This window comes from Bubalus bubalis, chromosome 9 (genome assembly GCF_019923935.1).
Source record: "Bubalus bubalis isolate 160015118507 breed Murrah chromosome 9, NDDB_SH_1, whole genome shotgun sequence".
NCBI classification, from domain to species: domain Eukaryota; kingdom Metazoa; phylum Chordata; class Mammalia; order Artiodactyla; family Bovidae; genus Bubalus; species Bubalus bubalis.
This window is the reverse complement of record NC_059165.1, coordinates 105,171,252-105,191,903: the sequence shown is the minus strand read 5'-3', so window position 1 is coordinate 105,191,903 and position 20,652 is coordinate 105,171,252. Positions and strand designations below refer to the sequence as shown.

The window sequence follows — 20,652 nt, the reverse complement described above, 5'->3', positions numbered from 1 at the left end:
CTCCATGTCCAAATGTCACCTCCTCGGAGACATGCTCTGGACTTAATTCTTTGTGGCTCTGGCCAATGTGTTTGTGACTGCTGTGTGTTCTCTGTTGTGCCTTCTCCATCAGACTGGGTGTCCCCAAGGGTGAGCACTGTGCTGTTTTCAGCACCTGATCTCACAGAAGAGGAAACTGAGGCCCCCCAGAGGGGCAGTCGTTGCCCAGAGGCACCCAGCGGTGGCTGACTCAGGACTCGAACCCACATCTTACCTCAGCCCACCAACACCTCCCCGGGTCCTTCTTGTTCTTGTGTCCCACCTATCACCCCCAGGCAGGTGGCCCACGGCTTTATCAGAGGCTGCCAGAGCCTGGGCTCTCAGCTGGATCCAGAGTAGCCTCCCTCTCCACAGGGCCCAGCATCTGCCAAGAGCCTGCCTCCCGACCTGACTCCAGGACTCCGAGCCCAAGGCCTGGAAGGACCTTTCTGATTCTACTTGTCTGAGACTTTCCCCTCCATTCTGCCCCCGAGAGGCCTCTCTAAGCCCAGGATCACAGCAGTCCCCTCCCCATGGAGTGACCTCCACCGAGTCCATTCTTCCCCTTGGCCTGTGGACCCCTGAATGTAAATCCTGGCTCACCCCTCTTCACTCCGTAGCCCCAGACAGATGGTTTCACTTCTCTGTGTCTCCCCATCCTACCGTGGTCAGGTTCTGGTGAAGACTCGTCATTATATTGTCTGTATACAGCAGGTGCTCAATCCATGTTCATCAAAAACGGAATGGCCCTCCTCACTCATGTCACTATCCCCTCTGGACCGTGACTTACAGTCCCACTGGAGCCTGGCCCCTACAAGGTGCTCTGGCAAAGCGAGCTGGAGGGACGTCCTGACTATCCACTTCCCCTGCGGGCCAGGGCTGAGCCCTGCTCTCTGCAGGGTCCCTCTATTGGTACCAGGTGGGACTTGTGCAGATGTCCTCAGGGAGGTGTGGAGTTCAGGCCTGGGAGACCACTAGGCTAGGATGGGATGGGCTCACCTTGACCCCCACATCCGGTCTGGAATCCCCAGGGCCCTGGTATCCACTTCCCATCACCAGCCACACACAACAGGCAGCAAGTGGGCGGGTCCTGCTTTATTTGGAACTGGCAAGGACCCCTCTCCTGGCTGCCCCACACCCACCCGGGGCCTGGAGAGAGCCGAGGGTCGGGGAGGGGCGTACCACGGGAATCAGGGGACCAGAGGAAGCTCCAAGCTCCCCCAGCTCCAATCAGGGAGGAAGCAGACCTGCCCTCCCCTGCCGTCTGGCCCTACTCTCTGCCCGAACAGTCTGGGTGGGGTGCAGTGGTTCGGGCCCCAGTCCACTCAGCCCAACTCAGCTTCGGCTCCTTGAACTCCAAGAGGCGCCACTGTACAGGGCTTCTTGGATGGCGTGGAAGTGGCGGCCACACGATGGCCAAAATTGAGGGGTCCGGTGGCAGGCAGGGCTGTCACCCGCAGTCTGAAGGGGCCACGGGTGGCCACCAGTGTGGGGGACTCCGAGCCACCTGGTCTAGGGGGCCGGAGCCAGGCCAGGGAGGCAGGGCGGGTGGGGGTGGGCGTATGGCTTGGGCGATGAGGCCAGGCAGGGCCTGCAGGGAGGTGCCCAATGCATCCAGGCGGCTTTCAAGGGCAGCCAGGCGGGCCTCAAGCTCCTCGTGCTGGGCGTGCAGCTCGGACATGAGGTCGTACATGACATTCTGGGTCTGCCGAACAGAGAGGCAGGAGAGAAGAGAAACCAGGTGAGAGAGAGGGAGGGATGGGCACAGAGAGACGGCAGGGCAGCCCTGGCTGGGTGGTGACCCGCTAACTGGACCTAAGTGAGGGACAACTATAAGCACACTACCAGCCCAGCCGAAGGTCTCTTGGGTAGACCCCAGGGAGTGGCAGGAGAGCAGGTGAGGCGAGACACAGGTCTTGAATGCCAGGCTCGGGCCCAGAAGTCCAGGGGAAGGTCAAGGGGGGTCCTGGGGCCCAGTGGGTGTGACCAGAGTTGCTCTGAGGGGATGAACTAGCCACATGGTGCATAAAATCAGAGGGTGGTCTTGGGTGATTCTGGACTGACGTTGTTCCAGGCTGGGAACATGGTCGAGGGGGAGGAGGCTAGGTTGTGAACTGTTCCCCGCTTCCCACATTAGATTGGGGAGGGGGGGATGGGGGTCTTGGGGAGAGGTGACCGCGCCAAGGATCTGACTCCATCACAGACCAGGGGACACGACCGCCACAACAGTCACTGTTACAGCAGGTGGTGGGGTGTCCCTGCCACCTCGACTGCTTCTCACAACCCAGCAAGCAGGGGTGTCCAGATAGATGAGCCGGGGAGTTGTAGAGGGAGGCGGGACGCACACGGACAGCCCTCGGTGCAGATGTCGCTGTAGCCACCAGGTGGCGCTAGACCGTGGTTCCATTCTCAGCCCAGCTCCCTGCAGACTAGACCTTCCTGCCCCGCTACCCACCCGCCCTCCGGGGTTGGTCCGCAGCTCACCACCCATTCTGGGCCTCAGGCTTCTGTCACCCCACCCTCCCTCGCCATGCTCTGGCTCTGTGGGAGGGAGATTGGTCATCCACACCGCAGCTCCTTCTTTCTGCACCGTACCCACAGCCTCTCAGCCCTGAATCTTTACCTGGGCCATTCCTTCCACCCTTTCCTGTTACTGGTAAGCAAATCCCATCCCAGGGTGAACAAATGCCTCTGGGGCCCTCCTAGGGCCACAAACCCTCATCCCAGCCTGCCTCAAGGGACCACACAGTTCCCAAGGCCAGGGAGTAACATCTGGAAGCATCCAGCCCTTGGATTGGAGAAGGAAATGGCAACCCATTCAGGTATTCTTGCCTGGAGAATTCTGTGGACAGAGGAGGCTGGCAGGCTGCAGTCTGTGGAATCACAAAGAGTTGGACACGACTGAGCAACTGAACAAACAGCCGCTGGATGGTTCTTTTTGGCCCTCTCTGAGGTTTAAGTTTTTATTAGAATATATATTTTGTTTTCGTTGGAGAGATACAAATTAAATCAGCAACCTTGGAAAGCATTAAAACTTAATGCCAGAAAACATTTTAACCTCGTTAAATTTTAAAAAAAAATTAGAAACCATATCATCCAATCCAGTGAAAGACTTACTTCAAAGAAACCTTCCTTAAATGTATTTTGAGAGGAGCATACTGCTGTAATTACAGGTTTAAATAACTGTTAGCCATTCACATTTTAATCATCTATACTCATGAAGTAAGTGTGATAATGGATAATCCAGACTATAATATACCTGAGTTTTTCAAAGGCATTTAATATATATATTTGGAGCTGTTCTCTCATTCGCATCAAATTAATTGGCCAAGGACTTCTACACGCTCTTAGGATTATGCTCTTTCTACTACCAACTGAATTATTTCTTCAGGCTTCTAGAACATTCCTTCCAAATTAAGTTCATGTAGATTAGTATTAAATTAAATTGCATCCTTTTTTTATTTTGGCCATACTGCATGGCTTACGTGATCTCAGTTCTCTGACCAGGGATTGAATTTGGGGCTGCAGCAGTGAAAGCCTAGAATCCTAGCCACTGGGCTACTAGGGAACTCCCTTAAGTTGCATTCTCTTGCTAATGATGAAGAGAGTGAGTCCAAAATGTGATGAGTATGACTAGTAAAATAGAAGAGGACTTCACATTTCCTAAGGATAATATTAAATTAGGCTCAGATCTATTAATTGATTAGGAGATGGAGTCAATTAGCAAAGTTCACATGTGAACTATTTGTGAAAGGGCAGGTTGGGGTTGGGAAAGTGAAAGTGAAGTCGCTCAGTTGTGTCCAACTCTTTATGACCCCATGGACTGTAGCCTACCAGGCTCCTCCCTCCATGGGATTTTCCAGGCAAGAGTACTGGAGTGGGTTGCCATTTCCTTCTCCAAGGGATCTTCCCAACCCAGGGATCAAACCCAGGTCTCCTGAGTTCCAGGCAGATGCTTTAACCTCTGAGCCGCCAGGGAAGCCCGGGAGTTGAGAAGAGTGTGACAAATATTCTAAGAGCTTGCCCAACTGAAGTTGAGTCAGTTGACATATCTTTTAATGGATGAATACAAAGCAAGAAATCGGATGGGACCTGACGTTAGAACTAACAAACAGATTCATTTCTAACACAAACTGATCTTACAGAGCTCTGGAGATTAACTTTAATCTCCTCAAAGATATTAATTGCTATACAAATAAGCTTTCTCCTGAGGCTCTGCTCTCTTGCTTATTCAGTCGCCAAGTCATGTCTGACTCTTTGCAACTGCATGGCCTATAGTCCGCCAGGCCCCTCTGTCCATGGGATTCTCCAGGCAAGAATGCTAGAGTGGGTATCCATTTCCTTCTTTGGGGGATCTTCCCGACCCAGGGATTAAACCTGTGTCTCCTGCATTGGCAGGTGGATTCTTTTACCACTGAGCCGCTTGGGAAGTCTATAATTTGAACGTATATTCATAGCAAAAGAAATTTGTTTTTCTCTTAAACTTTAGAGCCTGTATGTAGCTGACGTTTCTAAATATGAAAGTTCCACTCCACCAATTCAGCCCACTAATTACATATTCTTATTAGAGCTATTAGTTAAAAGTGTAAAATAGCCACCAACATTCCAAAGTAAAGATTTTACACACAGATGTAGATCTCTGGCATCTCTCTAACAACTGGAGCCTCTGGTCACAGTGGACGCTTGCAGGCAGGGCTCATGTTCACAGTGGCTGCTCCCTGCCCTGCACCCCTGGCCTGTGCCATGGGCACCGGCACTGTTCCTGCCTCCCTGGCAGGAGCTGGGCCTGGTTCTTTACTGAGCACCCCTCCCCCTTCCCCTCCCCCTCCCCCTCCTCCTCCTCTATCAGGCTTCCCTGATGGCTCAGATGGTAAAGAGTTGTCCTGCAATGAAGGAGACCCAGGTTGGATCCCTAGGTTGGGCAGATCCCCTGGAGAAGGGAATGGTAACCCACTCCAGTATTCTTGCCTGGAGAATTCTATGGACAGAGGAGCCTGGCAGGCTACAGTCCATGGGGTCACAGAAGAGTCAGACATGACTGAGCAATTAACATTCCTCATCCTCCCCTGAAGGCCCGACCAACCCCCTCTGGCCCCCCGGAGCTGCCCCACCTTGCCCTGCCCTCCTCACCTTGGCCAGGTCTGCGAGTGTGTTGGTCTGGTCATTCAGCTTCCCTTGCTCAATCTTCACACTCCGGAGCCTGGGGGACAGGTGGGCAGATGGGGTTGTGCAGAGGCTGCAGTGGGGTCAGGGGTCTCCCATGCAACTCACCCCACCCAGAGTCACCTTGTGGGGTATGCAGTTGGGGGATGAGGGGCAAGCAGAGGTCCCCTTGCAGCCCGTCCCCTCCTGGCATGCAGAGGGCAGCAGGGCCTGGGGGATGGTTCAGCAGACATGCACTAACCCCAGGGAAGAGACTTACTTCTGCGCTCTGGTGAGACCCGGCGGAGCAGAGAGAAACCACAAGGCAATTTTAATCTCAGCACAGCTGGGCGGCCCGTACCCAACCCGGCCCACCTCCCATGTGCGCCACCCCAGGGCCCTTGCTCTTGGGAGAGGTCCAGCCTCTGAGGGGGTGGTATCCGCCCTCAGGGATGCATCGTCTCTCTGCTTCCTCTCTCCAACAGGGCCCTCCCAGCAAATGCAGCTGCCTTCAGCCCTGCAGTCACGCTGTATGCCAGCCTGTACCAAGCTCCCGGCTCTGGAGATGGCATTTAGTCCAGAAAACTGTGCCCACACATTTCCTGAGGGGGAAACCGAGGCTCAGAGGGGGCAAAGACGGTGCCTACTAGCCTCCTACCAGGACTTGAAGCTGCACTGCCACTCAGCCTCTGGGACCTTGGGCCTAGGGACGGCTCCCTGTGCGGGCATGGGGTTTGTCCTCACCCCTTCTCTCCGCCCCTTCTGCAGCTAAGCCAGCCCAGGGAGACCATTTCAGGCAGGCCCCTGCACATCCAACATATGACAGATGCTTAGAGAGGACCCCTGGGTCCCACCCATCCTGGGTGTTGTCAGCAACCCAGGGAGGACCCACTTCTCGGTCTGGAGAAGTGGAGGCAGATACAGGCCACCCCAACACTGAAGTCTGGGGGTGCCCTGGAGAGGAAACAGAGGCTTGCTAAGGAGCCATGGACATGCCTGCCCTGGGGAAGTCATTCTTGGCATCGCTGGAACCTTCCTGTTGCAGGTTGAATGGTGTCCCCACAAAAGACATGCTGAAGTCCTAACCTCCAGCACCTCACAATGTGACTGTTTGGAAATGGAGTCTCCTACAGATTTAATCAGGTTAAGATAACTGGTACGCTGGTATCCTTATAAAGGGGGGAAATTTGGACACGCACACAGGGAGGGAGAATGATGTGAAGACACAGGGAGAGCATATGAAGATGGAGGATCGGAGCAATGCTTCTACGAGCCAAGGAGCGCTGGGGCTGCCAACGGCTAGGAGAGATGCCCGCGACAGACCTTCCCCTAATGTCCTCAGTGGGAGAATGGTCCTGCCAACACCTTGACTGTAGACTTCTGGCCTCCAGAGTGGTGCAATCACAAATTCTGTTTGAAACCACCCAGCTTGTGGTACTTTGTTAAAGGAGCCCTAGGAAACGTGTACACTATGCTGTATCCCCAGTCTGTCCCCTCTGAGACCACTTTGCCCTTTCCACCGGCTGCTCATACCACACTTCCGCTGTGGGGGCTCTCCAGCTCAGAAGGTGCCATGGCTCCCTCATGCCTGCAGGCGGCACCTCTTGTCTGCTGGGCACTGTGCTCATTCCCACTGCCCACCTTTGTCCAAACTGGGCACACTCCTTGGTGTGCATGCCCACCTCGTGGTTCCTACCCAAACCCCATCCATCTTTCAGGCCCTAGTCCAAATGTTCTTGATTTCAGCTGTTCTTATAAGGCCACTATTTGAGGGGGGTGCAGGGGGACCTGAAGGAGAGTGAGATAGTCCTGCCCCAGAGCAAAAGAACACAGGTAACTCACAAAGCAGGTATCTTCTCCACTGACTTATCTGTCCTCAATTCCTACCCTCCAACTTCTCCCAGAGAACTTTCAGGGATATCCCTTAGAGCAAGGTCCAGAGCAGAGACATGTCTGTGCCCCCCAAGCCTGGCACACCAGCTGGTGGAGGAAATTCTTGTGGGATAACCAAATGAACATATCGAGGGTGTCAATAACACCACCAGTTCCCATTTTCAGGAAATACTATGTGGTAGACAGGCGCAGGCAAGTCATCTGGTCACCCCAACTGTGTTTGAGCCATACTCCATTCCTGGAGAAGAGGGATGTCACCACTGTTTCCACTTTACAGATAAGAAAATGAAGCTTGAAGTAGCACAGTCACTTGCTCAGGCCCCACAGTTAGGTGGCAGAGACCAGACTGGGACCCTGTGGTCAGTAAACAACCTTTGAAGGGTCAGCAAGGAGGGCTGTAGGGTCTTGTGGGCAAACAGGACAAACACCTGGGCACAGTGATGCCAAGTAAGTGGGGTACCGATTTCTTTCCCTGCTTCCTAGGTGATACTGGAAGCAGAGGTTAGGGGTACCATATGTAACTGAATACTTGCTCTGTGCCATGAACTATGCCAGGCATTTTTACATATCACTCCATTTAAACCTCCCCACAGTCTTGTGAAGTAGAGATTGTTATCATGAGAAATTAATTCAATCGTAACAATAAATGTAAATGGATTAAACTCCAGCTAAAAAAACAAGGATGGTGCCGTAAACACAATAAATGTTAATGGACTAAAGTCTCTTGTTAAAAGACAAGGGTGATAGGGGCTCAAGAAGACTTTTAGGGCAATGAATCTGTTCATTATCTTGAGTGTGGTGACAGTTTCATGGGTGTACACATGTTAATACTGATCAAACTGTGCACTCTAAATAGCTGCAGTTGATTGTATGTTGATTACACTTTAATAAAGCTATAAATAAAGCTTTAAAAAGAGGCAAAATGAGTAAACAGGATTTAAAAAGTTAAAGTTAGCTAGCTGAGCTTCCTCGCTCACGGCCTGGTCTTCTACGGCCACACTCTGCTACCCTGCGGTGCCCCAGTAGCTGACCACACTAGCCACACCCTGGAGTCTCCCTACAGCAAGCTGCCTGAATCTCCTGCTCACACAGGGGTTGGCAGTGTTGCCCCATCTCTGCTCCTTCTGGCTGGCTTGATCGCCTTCCTGCTGCTCTAGTTCAGACCCTAACATTGTTTTCCTCACTCTCTGATTCATCAGCCCCTGAGTCTGGTTGAGGAGTTCTTAGGGTAAGAATCCATCTGATTTCCCTAGGGAAGCCCAATTGTGAATGAGGTTTTCCAGAATGTAAGAGCTGGGAATGCATAGGCTCATTTTGAAAAGTGCCTCAAGATGCTTGAAAATTTTAAGTCAGGAACTATGTGACTCAACTCTAATTTATTGTTGAGTGCCAGATCCCATAGAATTTGGACCTGTTTAAATTCTAGACTGCACACTGTCCCATACCTCCTATATGTAGCTAGTGAACATTGAAATGTGACTCGTCTGAATAAGAACAGGTTGTAAGTGTAAAATACCCATCAGACTGCAAAGATTTAGTATCAAAAACTTTCTAAAATATTTATGATTTTTATATTAGTCACATATTAGTAAGTGATAATGATTTTTACATATTAGGTTGAATAAATATATTAAAATTAATTTCATTTATTTCTTTTCACCTTTTAAAAATGTGGGTGCTAGACAATTTTAAACTATGTATGTTACTCACATAATATTTCTTGTGGACAGTGACTGGCATATTATGGTTTATAGGCCAAATTCTGGGCAGCTATTTGTTTTAGAAAACTAAGTTTTATCAGAGCATAGTTACACCCATTCACCTTGCTGCCTTCCTGCTACAACAGCAGAGATGAGTAGTTGCAACAGAGACATTTTGGCTCACAACGCCTGAAATAATTAATATCTGGTCTTTTACAGAAAAAGTCTGCCAACTCTGGCTGAACACTGGATTCACCTGAGGACTTAAACTTGAGCTCAGGCTGTATCCCAGCCTCTACTGTAATTGGCATTTGGTATGGCCCATGGGATTTTAAAAAGCACTCCCTAGGTGACTCCAATGAGCAGTCAACATGAGAACTACTTGATTAAATAATTCTCAGGAAAAAGGGACAACAGAGGAAATTTAGTAATCTCTGATTACCCCACATGATCATACAAATCAGGCCACAGATTTAATTCTGAGCTTCCTGGAAGCCAAAGCAAAAAGGGGAAATGGCTTTCGTGTCCAAGGGGAAAGGCATTTTGGCTATTCGAGAGAATAAAATATGCTTCCTGCCACTTATGTTGGGTGGTTCGCATGATTTATCAGAGGTGATTGTCCTGCAAAAGTGCTGGTCCCACTATCCCACCCAGCACAGAAGCCGTAGGCCCCAACCAACTGACCCCCCCAAACGGGAATGGTCATGATGCATGTAGCCACGACGAGCTGTCTGGCCTCATCTGCAGCCTCCTCCCCGCGAGCCAGGGCTGCCTCTGTGCCAGGTGGACACAGAAACGCGAGTGGGAAAGGTGCTGGACTTACTGATGGATGGCTTGGAGGAACTTACGCTGGTGTTTCCGAACCCGGGCCTGGTCTGGCTTTTTCACCAGCCTGGTGTGTTTGTAGATGAGCCACGTCTCCCTGAGAACGTTAGCAGCGGCGTTTTTTACCTGAGGCCAAAGAAAGAACAGATCCTTGCTGCTGCTGCTCAGTCATGTCCAACTCTTTGTGACCCCATAGACTCTAGCCTGCCAGGCTTCTCTGCCCATGGGATTTTTCAGGCAAGAATATTGGAATGGGTTGCCATTTCCTCCTCCAGGGGATCTTCCCGACCCAGGGATCAAACCCACATCTACTGCATTGGCAGGTGGATTCTTTACCACTGAGCCACCTGGGAAGCCCCGAGTAGGCACAAAACTATGGAAGGCTCTGGAAACTTCTGGAAACTTCCAGAAACTCCCAGAAACTGGAATGGAAGTGTCCCTCTGGGGTCCTGGGACTGTAAGGCAGGGCCATGTTTACCCAGCCACATTGGTACTGTGTGTGTGTGTGTGTGTGTGCATGCGCGCATGCATGCATGCCTAACAAACATCACTCACCACAGGCCAGACCCTTTCTGTACGTCTTGCTAATGTTACCTCGGTGAATCTACACACGGTGGAATCTCTCTCACTTTATATGTCAGCAAACGGGCACAGAGAGACCCACCTGCTGAGGTCATACAGCTTATAAGTTGCACCTGGCTGCCTGCCTCCCGTTGAGTGGCCCATGGCTGGGCTGTGACTGAGCACGGAAGTGGACACCTGTGGCCATAGCCATGACTCTGTGCACAGCTCAAAGGCGTTTACATGGCGGTACAGCTCAGGGCACTGGGGGCATACACCGGCAGCATGGTGTGACCCACGGGCACCCGTGAGGAAGCAAGGCGGGGACAGTCAGCCTTGAGGACCAGGAGGTGAGATGGCCGTGATGGGGCTGGTGTCCTTACCCGCTTGGTGAGCTGAGTGTCCATCATGAAGTTGTGCACGTGTTTCTCTGCCTTGGTCAGCTCCAGCTTCCGGGCCACCACGGCCACCACGAGTGCCGTACAGCCAGCCCCCTACATGAAGAAGGTGAGGGGGGGTGTCAGAATCCACCTCATATGGGTCGCAAGTAGGACACCCTCCCTCCTCCAGGAAGCCTTCCTGGTTCCCCCCTCACCTTTGCCCTCCAAACCTGCAGGGTTGGCAAATCTCATCTTCTGAGTTCATTGACTCTAAACCCCCCTTGCTTAACACCACCGAATGTCCAGGGAGTCTGTGCCATACATTTGTCCATTTGATTCCCAATAACCCCAGGAGGCAGGACCACCACTCTTAGCCCTCTTGGGTAGAGGGGAAAAGTGAGGCTCAAAGATAAGGAAAAGGACAAGAAGCAGGCAGGATCTGCATATACATTTGGGGCTGATGCCCATGGAGGTGAGAGGATGGGAAGAATTTCCATCCAGGCTTTGGGGTCTAATGATGGAGACAGAGACCTAGCTGACATGTTGCTGACCAGTAATGCGGCTAACTGGTCGGGTCAGAAGGGTGGTGAGAAAGAAGATCAGGTCAGCTGACCATGGTGGGGCATTTTCAGGACAGCAGAGGCAAAGTTTAGGTCCCAGGATGCAGGGAAGTAAAAGGAGGGGTCGTCTCCCCTGTGATGGGGCTCCCTGCTCTTAGCAACCACCCTCCCCAGTATGTCCTGAATGGCAGCCAGTCCCCCAGTGAGGGAAGGAGGCCAGAGAGGACTTGCTTGTCCACTTGGCGGCCACTTGAGAGGCAGAAGGGCAGGAGGGAGGACCCAAGGAGGAGGGCAAGGCTTCCAGGCAAGAGTAGTGGGGGACAGTGAAAAGTGATGGAGGAGGGAGAGAAAGAGGGCGTTCAGCCACTGAGAATGGGGATCCTGGGAACACAGGGCATCCAGCTGTCGTCAGCCCAGGAGTGGCCAGGGAGCAGGTGGCAGGGGCCAGTGAGGGGAGCCGCTGAGGGGCCGGAAGGCGGCTCCCTGGTTGTACCAGGGCTCTCTCTGGCACCTCACGCACCCACTGCTTCCTCCTGTGGGTGCTGCATACAGGATGGAAGGAAGGAAGAGACCCAAACCCAGCTCCTGGGGATCAGGGGAGTGGCTAGTTTTTCTTACAGATAAAAGCAAACATTTATGGGGAAGGGTGGGCACAAAGTCACCCCTTGAGGAGATCCCATCATGCATTTCTGGCCAGGATATGGGTCTTGGGAGGACTCAGGAGTCTGTGTTCAAGAAAAGCCCTGTCTAAAACATTCTCTGACATAAATCGTACCCGTGTTTTCTTAGCTCAGTCTTCTAAAGCAATAGAAATAAAAATAAACAAATGGGAACTAGTCAAACTTATGAGCTTTTGCACAGCAAAGGAAACCACAAAAAAAAAAAGAAAGAAAAAAGACAACCTACAGAATGGGAGAAAATATTTGCAAATGATGTAACAGACAAGGGTTTAATTTCCAAAATACACTGACAGCTTATACAACTCAACAGCAAAAAACAAAGAGCCCAGTTGAAAAATGAGCAGAACACATTGATAGATATTTCTCCAAAGAAGACATACAGATGGCCAATAGGCACATGAAAAGATGCTCAACATCAGCAACTGTGACAGAAATGCAAATCAAAACTATAATGAGGTACGTCCTCACACCTGTCAGAATGACCACCATTAAAAAGTCCACAAATAACAAATACTGTAAAGGGTGTGGAGAAAAGGAAACCCTTCCGCACTGTTGATGGGAATGGACATTGATTCGGTCACTGCGGTAAACAGTGTGGAGGTTCCTCAGAAAACGAAAAATGGAATTACCATACCATCCAGCAATCCCACTGCTGGGCATATACCCAGACAAAACTACAATTCACAAAGGTACATGCACCCCTCTATCCAAAGCAGCACTATTCACAATAACTAAGAAATGGAAACAATCTAAATATCCACTGACAGATGACTGGATAAAGACGTGGTACATATATACCATGGAATACTGCTGCTGCTGCTGCTGCTGCTGCTAAGTCGCTTCAGTCATGTCCGACTCTGTGCGACCCCATAGACGGCAGCCCACCAGGCTCCCCTGTCCCTGGGATTCTCCAGGCAAGAACACTGGAGTGGGTTGCCATTTCCTTCTCCAATGCATGAAAGTGAAAAGTGAAAGTGAAGTCGCTCAGTCGTGTCCGACTCTTAGCGACCGTGTGGACTGCAGCCCACCAGGCTCCTCCGTCCATGGGATTTTCCAGGCAAGAGTACTGGAGTGGGGTGCCATTGCCTTCTCCTCAATGGAATACTACTCAGCTATAAAAAAAAGAATCAAATAATGCCTCTTGCAGCAACATGGGGGAAACTAGACGCTATCATACTAAGTGAAGTAACTAAAAACGAGAAAGACAAATACCATGTGGTATCATTTATACGTGGCATCTAAAATGTGGCACAAATGACCCCATCTGCAGAGCAGAAACAAACTCAGGCATAGAGAACAAACCTGTGGTTGTCCGCAGGGAGAGGGAGGTGGAAGGGAGGGTGTGGAAGTGTGGGATTAGCAGACACAAATTGTTATATACGGAATGGATAAACAAGGCCCTACTGATATAGCACAGGAGACTATACTCAGTATCCTGTGATAAACCATAATGGAAAAGAATATTCAATAAAAAGAATGTTTTCTGTGTGTAACTGGGTCATTAGCTATAAGCAGAGATCGGCACAACATTGTAAATCAACTACACTTCAATAAAAATTTAAAAACAGAAATCCCTGTCAACTGGGGCCAAGAACATATGGGGACCCTCCATGTGGAATACTATGCAGCCAGGAAGAAGATGGGCCACTGGCCAGCGTGCCACACAACAGCACAGATGCCACATCCAGCAAAAGACTCTGAGTTTAGAGGAGGCCATGCCGGGATGCCCTGAAGTCCAAGGATGAGCAAATGTGTGTTTTATAACATTTTGGAAGGGGGTGGGCCATGGAACAGTGACAGGGAGGGGACACACTTGGACAAGGATGAAAGAGGAGACAATAACAGGAGAATAAGAAACAGAAAGGCTTGAAAGACCAAGGTGTGGCTTCATGTGATACCTGGCTACGTGGTAACAGAAAAGCAAGAAGCATCCCTGGGTATAAACACTCCTGCATTTGCTGGAGGCGAGGGCCAGGAGTGAGCTGCAGGCTAAATACCAAACTAAGTTTCTGGAAGGAGGCTCATTCCAGTGCAGAGAACACGGCTTTTCTGTTTCACTGCGGGTTTTCTGGGTTTAAAGTCATCTTATCTGAATACTTCGGGTTTTTTATCTGTAAAGTTCATCTGAGGTCTTCCCTGGTGGCTCAGTAGTAAAGAACTCGCCTGCCAATGCAGGAGATGCGGGTTTGATCCCTGCATCAGGAAGATCCCCTGCAGAAGGGAATGGCTACCCACTCCAGTATTCTTGTCTGGAGAAGTCTATGGACAGAGGAGCCTGGCGGGCTATAGTCTGGGGTCGCAGAGTTGGACATGACTGAGAGACTGACATGCTCACGGTTCTTCATAGCAGTGGCTGGTGGGGGGGTTGCTCAAGAGTGTGTGCAGGGCCTGCATCCCTTTAACCAAGCCTCAGGTGATCTCTGGATGAGCTTCTGTGATTCTCGTGGTTATCGAACTGACCTCTCTGGAATGAAGACCGCTTCACCAAGTATTTCGTAGTCTTCCATTGGCTGGAGGCTTTAGTTCCGTAGAAGAGCTCAAAGATATTATTTGTGTCCCTGAGGCAGAACCGGGGCGCTGCCCCCAGGCTGCGCTGTGGGTTCCCGGCTGCTCCTCTCCTGTCTCTGTATCCCCTCCCCTGATCAGCAACTCTTTGAAAGGTTTCTGTGCCCACAGGGTCCTGCTCAATTTCAATTTGTGAAAAAATTAACACAAACAAGCCAAAGGAAGCCAACCTAATTCCCCCCACGGTCCTCCCCAGGCCACTTATTTCCCTTCGTACAGAAATACATTTGTCTCTACGAAAGTCCCTCATCATCCCCACCACAGTTTTCTCTCCTCCCGCAGAAGGAGGGGCTGTGTTTCCATTGGGTCCACTCGGCCCCCTTCACTGAACGTTGACTGTCTCACGTTCTCACCATCTCCCCAGGCCCATGGCTCTCTCCCCTCTTCGCACTTTGTCTCTTTCTTTTTGGACACGAGCTGGGGGTACACACCCTTCTCTGGCCCCCACTGGGTCCTTGCTTCTATAGGCTAAGCTGACTCAGCCCTCTCTTAGTTAAAAGGTATTATGCATGTTTCCTTATGTTATTTTACAATCTACTCCAGCACCCCACCTCCAGCAAATTAAATTTGTTGTTGTTGTTTAGGTGCTAAGTTGTGTCCGACTCTTTGTAACCCCATGGACTTTAGCCCACCCGGCTCCTCTGTCCATAGAATTCTCCAGGCAAGAATACTGGAGTGGGCAGTCATTCCCTTCTCCAAGGGACCTTCCTGATCCAGAGATCGAACCTGGGTCTTCTGCATTGTAGGCAGATTCTTTATCGCCTGAAGCACCAGGGAAAACTCCACCCTGGAGCCATATTGCTATGAAACCCTTCACCAAATCCTCCCGGGTGGCGACACAGAGTTTTGAGGGGCACAAGCCTGCTGTGTCCCCTTCTGTCTAGCAAAGCAATAAAGCTATTCTTTTATATTTCACCCCAAACTCTATCTCCAAGATTTGACTTGAAATCAGTACACAGAGGCCAAGTTTCTGGCATCAAAATGAAGGTGTTAACTGGGGGCTAGGGATAGGCGTTCCCTGCTGCTGCTGCTGCTGCTGCTTCTGCGGCTAAGTCGCTTCAGTCGTGTCCGACTCTGTGCGACCCCATAGACGGCAGCCCACCAGGCCCCCCCGTCCCTGGGATTCTCCAGGCAAGAACACTAGAGTGGGTTGCCATTTCCTTCTCCAATGCATGAAAGTGAAAAGTGAAAGTGAAGTCGCTTAGTCGTGTCCGACTCTTAGTGACCCCATGGACTCCAGCCCACCAGGCTCCTCCGTCCATGGGATTTTCCAGGCAAGAGTACTGGAGTGGGGTGCCATTGCCTTCTCCAACCTCAGGGGAATTCCCTGGTGGTCGAGTGGTCGTGAAGTGAAAACATCACGCTTTCACTGCTGAAAGTGTGGGTTCCGTCTTCGGTCAGGGAGCTAGGATTTAATAAGCCATGAAAGTGAAGTCGCTCAGTCGTGTCTGACTCTTAGCGACCCCATGGACTCCAGCCCACCAGGCTCCTCCGTCCATGAGATTTTCCAGGCGAGAGTACTGGAGTGGGGTGCCATTGCCTTCTCCAGGGCCTTCCCTACCATATGTCAAGCAAGTCATAATTCAAAACATGGAAAAGCACTTATGGAGATCAAAGAAGCCTGGAGAGAAAGAAGGTCCCAGAAGGAAGGGATGGGCAGGGAACCTAATGATCAAATCACGGTAAAGACAAGGCTGCTGCTACAGACTGACTTAGGAAGACTTTAGGGAAGACGGGGTGCTGCCTGGGCCCACAGAGTCACATGAGATAAACTTCACACCCGAGGAGCTCAGTGGGATGCTCAGAACACCCTGAGAGTTAGGCAAGGATGGGGAACTGGGTTGTAATGGCAGGGGTTGGGGGTATTGACTGGGTATCTGAGGCATTCATGGCTTTAGGCATTTCACAAAAATGAAGGGACTGAGTCCCTGCAAGAAGCAGAAGGAGTGGGCACTGGTTACAGCCAGGGAAACCAAGGCACAGAAGCATCAAGCCCCTTGCCCTGGATCCAAGGGCCGTGAGTTACGTGGGCTGTGGGGCATAAAGGGGCAATGGTTACTCTTGGTTCAGAGTGGACCGCAACACCTGGCCTGGCGGGCACAGGAGAAGCTGTATGACTCAGGCTGGAAGAACCCAAGAAGAGATGTCCCCTGGAAGCCGAAAGGGGTGGGTTTCATGCCGCATCAGAGGGAAGGGGGCAATGGAGGGCTGACACAGGGAGGAACTCTGAGCAGGCCCAGATCGAAATGGGGTGAGCTCCCATCAGTGGGGACATGCAGGGGCCCTCGCCCTTACCATGATGCCGGTGAGCAGGCACACGCCCTTCCCGCAGTAGGTGTGGGGCACCATGTCACCGTAGCCAATGGAGAGGAAGGTGATGGAGATGAGCCACATGGCCCCCAGGAAGTTGCTGGTCACTTCCTGCTTGTCGTGGTACCTGAAGGGGAGCCAGGGAGGGCCTAGTCAGTCCACACTGGTCTCTCTGCCATCATCACACCCCCAGGGGCAGTGCCAGGAAGGCAGGGCCCTGGGTCCATCTGACTGCATGGGGGGCCTTGACCACAGGAAGCTGATCACTCTGGAGGCTCAAAGTATCCAAAGCGTTGCTATAGGGCAGTGTGGGGCAATGGTTAGTGCCCAGGACAGCCCCATGGTCCTCCTGAGGACACCCCAGGGCAGAGGGCACCCATACCCTCCTCCCCAGCATCCCTTACAACACCCTCCTTTCACCTGACTGCCAAGCTGCTCGTTATGGGGCAGTAAGGGGTCCAGGTGAGGGAGCGTCCACATGTGTCCACGCATAAGCACACGATCCCCCTCCCAAAGACAGACACACAGACAGATGCAAACACGGGTGGCCATGGGCACCAACAGAAGCGGCAGGAAGTAGAGGCGAGGATTCAGGTCAGACACCAGGAAGAACTTCCCCAATCTGCAAGGCCCTGAGAAGGGAGGAGGACTCCACGGGGAGACAGAAGCCTGCAGGAGCAAGCCCTGGGGATGGGAGTCCTAGGACAGTCAACATGTGGAAGGCAACTGCTCCAGCTTCAGGCCTGAGAACCTTCTGGTGTAAGGAGGGAAAGGCGGCAGCATGTTTAGCTCTGGGCAGAGACCTGGGACTCAACTTTTGTTATTCAAGAGGACAGATTCCAAGGCCTTGCAAAGGGACATGATTTTGTCCCAGTCAAAGCCAAGCCTGAGACTCTCTGCACAGGCTATGAACTGATGGTATCTACGGTCAGCCCCAGGCTAACCATAGAGGCTGAGGGACTGTGCTCTGGATCTGGAGGTGGTTCAAAGCTTTGCTCCAGCCCAGTCCCCTGCTTGTAAAACCCCTCCAGCTCAGGGAGGTCATGAAGCCCTTCCCAGATGACCCCTCTCCTTTTGGGCCACAGAGGCCGGGCAGGGGGGGCTGGTGGGGAAGGCTGTTCCAGGCAGATGGGGCTGGGGTCAGGGGCTCAAGATAAGGAGGAGATGGAGACTTCCCTGGAGGTCCAGTGGTTAGGACTCCAAGCTTCCAATGCATGGTGCACAGGTTCAATCCCTGTTCAGGGAACTAAGATCCTACACGCCATGGGGCGTGGCCAAAAAAAAAAAAAGACAAGGAGGAAACCCAAAACGTGGGAAGGAGGGATGGAGGCCTTTCTGTTCAGCCTGGGCTTCCAGCTGCCTGCTGGGTGAGGGGCACCAGGGACCGGGCCTCGTCTTTCACTGTGGCACCTGAGCCTGAAGCTGCACCAGCTTCCACTTCTCCAGAGACCAGCACCCCACACCCAGGAGGCAGGAGGAGCCGGGAAACTATCAGCCATCAGCCATGGGCGCAGAGGCTCCAGGCCTGGCTGGAGCTCTGGGTCACCCCGGACCAGGGAGTGGGGGGCATGCAGGAGGTGGGGTGGGACAGAGCCACGGGGGTGGAGCAAGGTGGGTGAGGGGGCGTCAAGCGTGTCACAGGGCTCAGAATTTAGGATTGGCTGCCCCTGGCCTTGCCCCATTCCCCGCCCTCACCAGGCACCCCTGTAGTGACCCAGCCTGGACCTCAGCGATGCCTGACGCGGGGCACCCTCTCCCACTCCCCAGCCCCCAGCCCTCGGGTCTGTGGGATCTGGCACGGAGGCACGTCAGGGGAATAAGGAGCCCTCATATGATCCTCAGCCTTGGTGATGGGAAGAGCTGGGCCCTCTCTGCCAGGAGCCCCATATCAGGCGGAGGCAGGGTGGGGGAGGGGACAACTGAAGGGGTGAGGATTGGGGTTCTGGGGACAGGTCCGACCCAGGGACCTCCCAGGAAGCCCAGTGCCAGCACCACCCATTACAGCCCCTACCCAGCTCATCAAGAGGCAAGAGAGACCCCCTCCCAGACAAGGCATTTCCCTTCCCTGAGAGATCCAGGGGACCCTTCCCTCACCATGAAGCCCCGGGGGGTTTCTGGAGAGAAGTAGGAGTTGGGCCCTCAGGGTGTCCCTTTAGCTCCTCAGAGCCTCAATGTTCTCATCTGTAAGTTGGCTGGATGGCCCTGCACCTTCCAAGGCCGTTCAGAACAACCCCTTGTATGGGGGTCTTAAAGGCTGGGACTGTGCTCGTTCATCCCAGACCCACTGAAGGAGCTGTCCCTGCCCCCTGGGGCCAGCTGCCTCAACCAGGTGCCAGAGCTAAACTCTTCTTCCCTCTACTCCCTCCTGCTGCCCCCTCCTTGGTGGCAAGGACCCCAGGGGTGCCCAGGGCCCCGGGCCTGAGAGTGACCCAGACCCGCCTGGTGGCACTGGAACAAGCCCTCCCCACGGCCCATGGGCTCTGGGCGGGTCCCGGACACCCGCCTCCCCTCTCCACTCCCTCCCCTGGTGGCAGCTGATCTTAAATTCCTGGCGGGCAGGGCAGCTGGCGGCTTTGCACACATAGCTCGGCTGAGGGCAGGACTCACATGTTTTCCCTACAGTCCGGCAGTGTGGGCAGAGGGGAGAAGGAGAGCAGGTTAAATTGTGGGGGATGCAAGTGGACAGAGCGGGTCCCTGTTCCTGCTGCCTCCACCACCCTGGGCCAGAGACGGGGCCAATGGAGGGGCCCCTGGAGGGAGGGGAAGCGGGAGGAGGGATGGGGTCCCGGAGGGGTGAGGGTCAGGGTAGGAGTTGGGGGTGGCTGGGGACACAGGGCTGGAGCCCCAGGGATGAGGAAGCTGCATGTGAGAGACAGTCGCTGAGGCCAGGAACTGGGGGGAGGGGTCAGCAGGATCAGGGGTCACAGGGACGGAGCCATGGGTGGGTACGGGGTTCAGCAGGGTCAGACTAATGGCTGGGGGAGCGCTGGGGTCACTAAAATCGTGGGTGGGCCTGAGGGTCATGGGGGTCAGGGCCCAGGGGGTCAGGGGCGCACCTCTCGCAGACCCGCACGGTCCAGGCAGCGATGATCCAGGAGGAGATGCTGAAGACAAGGAGCACAGTGCCCGGGCAGATGGTCATGAGCGTCTTCATGACGAAGCGCGTGTTGAAGGTGATCTTGTTGAGGGCGCCGATGCTGCGGCTGGAGGCGTCCGTGAAGATCTTGCTGTGCAGCAGCATGACGCGGCCCAGCAGGTAGAGACGCAGGAACATGGGCACGGACAGCAGCACGTCCACGTCGGCCTCGGCCGCCGATGGCGTGTACGTGAAGGCCAGCCGCGCTGTCCACGTGAAGCGGTAGTGGCCGGGCACCGGGTGGATGGCGCATACGGCCAGCTCCAGGGAGATGAGGAACACGCGCTCGCACGTCATAGCGATGCGCCAGTCGTCCGCCCCGTTGTCCACCATGAACAGCTGCAGAGATCGGGCAGGCAGGACGCAGTGGGTGTTGGACACACGCCCAGGCCACGGAGGGAGGGAGATCCTAGCCCCAAACCGCACCAGCTTTTACAACAAACATGGCCTCCCAGGCGAAACCCCCTAGTGCCCAGGGTCGGCCACAATTCAAGCTAAACAGGGCACAGGCGTTCCCGCAAAAGTCAAACACAGAGTTACCAATGACCCAGCCCTCCCGGTCCTAGGTATTTGGGCAAGAGAGGTGAGAACAGTTGTTCAAACACATCCTTGTGTGCGTGCAATCACAGTGCACTGTTAACGGGCGCCCAAAGTAGAAACTAGCCAACGTCCGTCCAGGGATGGAGAGAGAAACAGAATGTGGTCCTTCCACGCATGGAGTATGTCTCAGCCACGGAGAGGAGAGAAGCGTTGGCACACGCTACTCCGTGAAGACATTATGCTGAGAAAAAGACGGCAGCCACAAAAGGCCACCAGCCAGGGTCCAGGAGGCAAGGTTGCGCCTCAGTAGGCCGGAAGGTGGGGCGCTGAGCCAGTGAGGAT

The 20,652-nt window shown here is 53.1% G+C and overlaps 1 protein-coding gene and 1 non-coding gene across 8 annotated transcripts in view; one reads left to right on the top strand and one right to left on the bottom strand.

The window, feature by feature from the left end:
* Positions 1 to 1,098: 1,098 nt before the first annotated feature.
* Positions 1,099 to 20,652, bottom strand: part of KCNN1 (potassium calcium-activated channel subfamily N member 1) — a 38,614-nt gene continuing 19,060 nt past the window's right edge. For 2 of the 7 annotated variants that reach the window (XM_044948322.2, XM_044948319.2), the window contains exons 4-11: positions 19,691 to 20,109; positions 19,242 to 19,250; positions 16,620 to 16,761; positions 10,523 to 10,633; positions 9,577 to 9,704; positions 5,441 to 5,449; positions 5,149 to 5,218; positions 1,099 to 1,723 (exon numbers count right to left, since the gene is read on the bottom strand). In XM_044948322.2, the coding sequence (XP_044804257.1) occupies positions 1,469 to 1,723; positions 5,149 to 5,218; positions 5,441 to 5,449; positions 9,577 to 9,704; positions 10,523 to 10,633; positions 16,620 to 16,761; positions 19,242 to 19,250; positions 19,691 to 20,109 (1,143 nt within the window). In that variant the 3' untranslated portion in view covers positions 1,099 to 1,468. The remainder of the gene's footprint in view (positions 1,724 to 5,148; positions 5,219 to 5,440; positions 5,450 to 9,576; positions 9,705 to 10,522; positions 10,634 to 16,619; positions 16,762 to 19,241; positions 19,251 to 19,690; positions 20,110 to 20,652) is intronic. The other 5 variants (XR_006553567.2, XM_044948320.2, XM_025293835.3 and 2 more) reach the window with 5 other exon arrangements.
* TRNAW-CCA lies at positions 17,808 to 17,880 on the top strand. Its single transcript has one exon. It is a non-coding gene; the product is annotated as a tRNA-Trp (tRNA).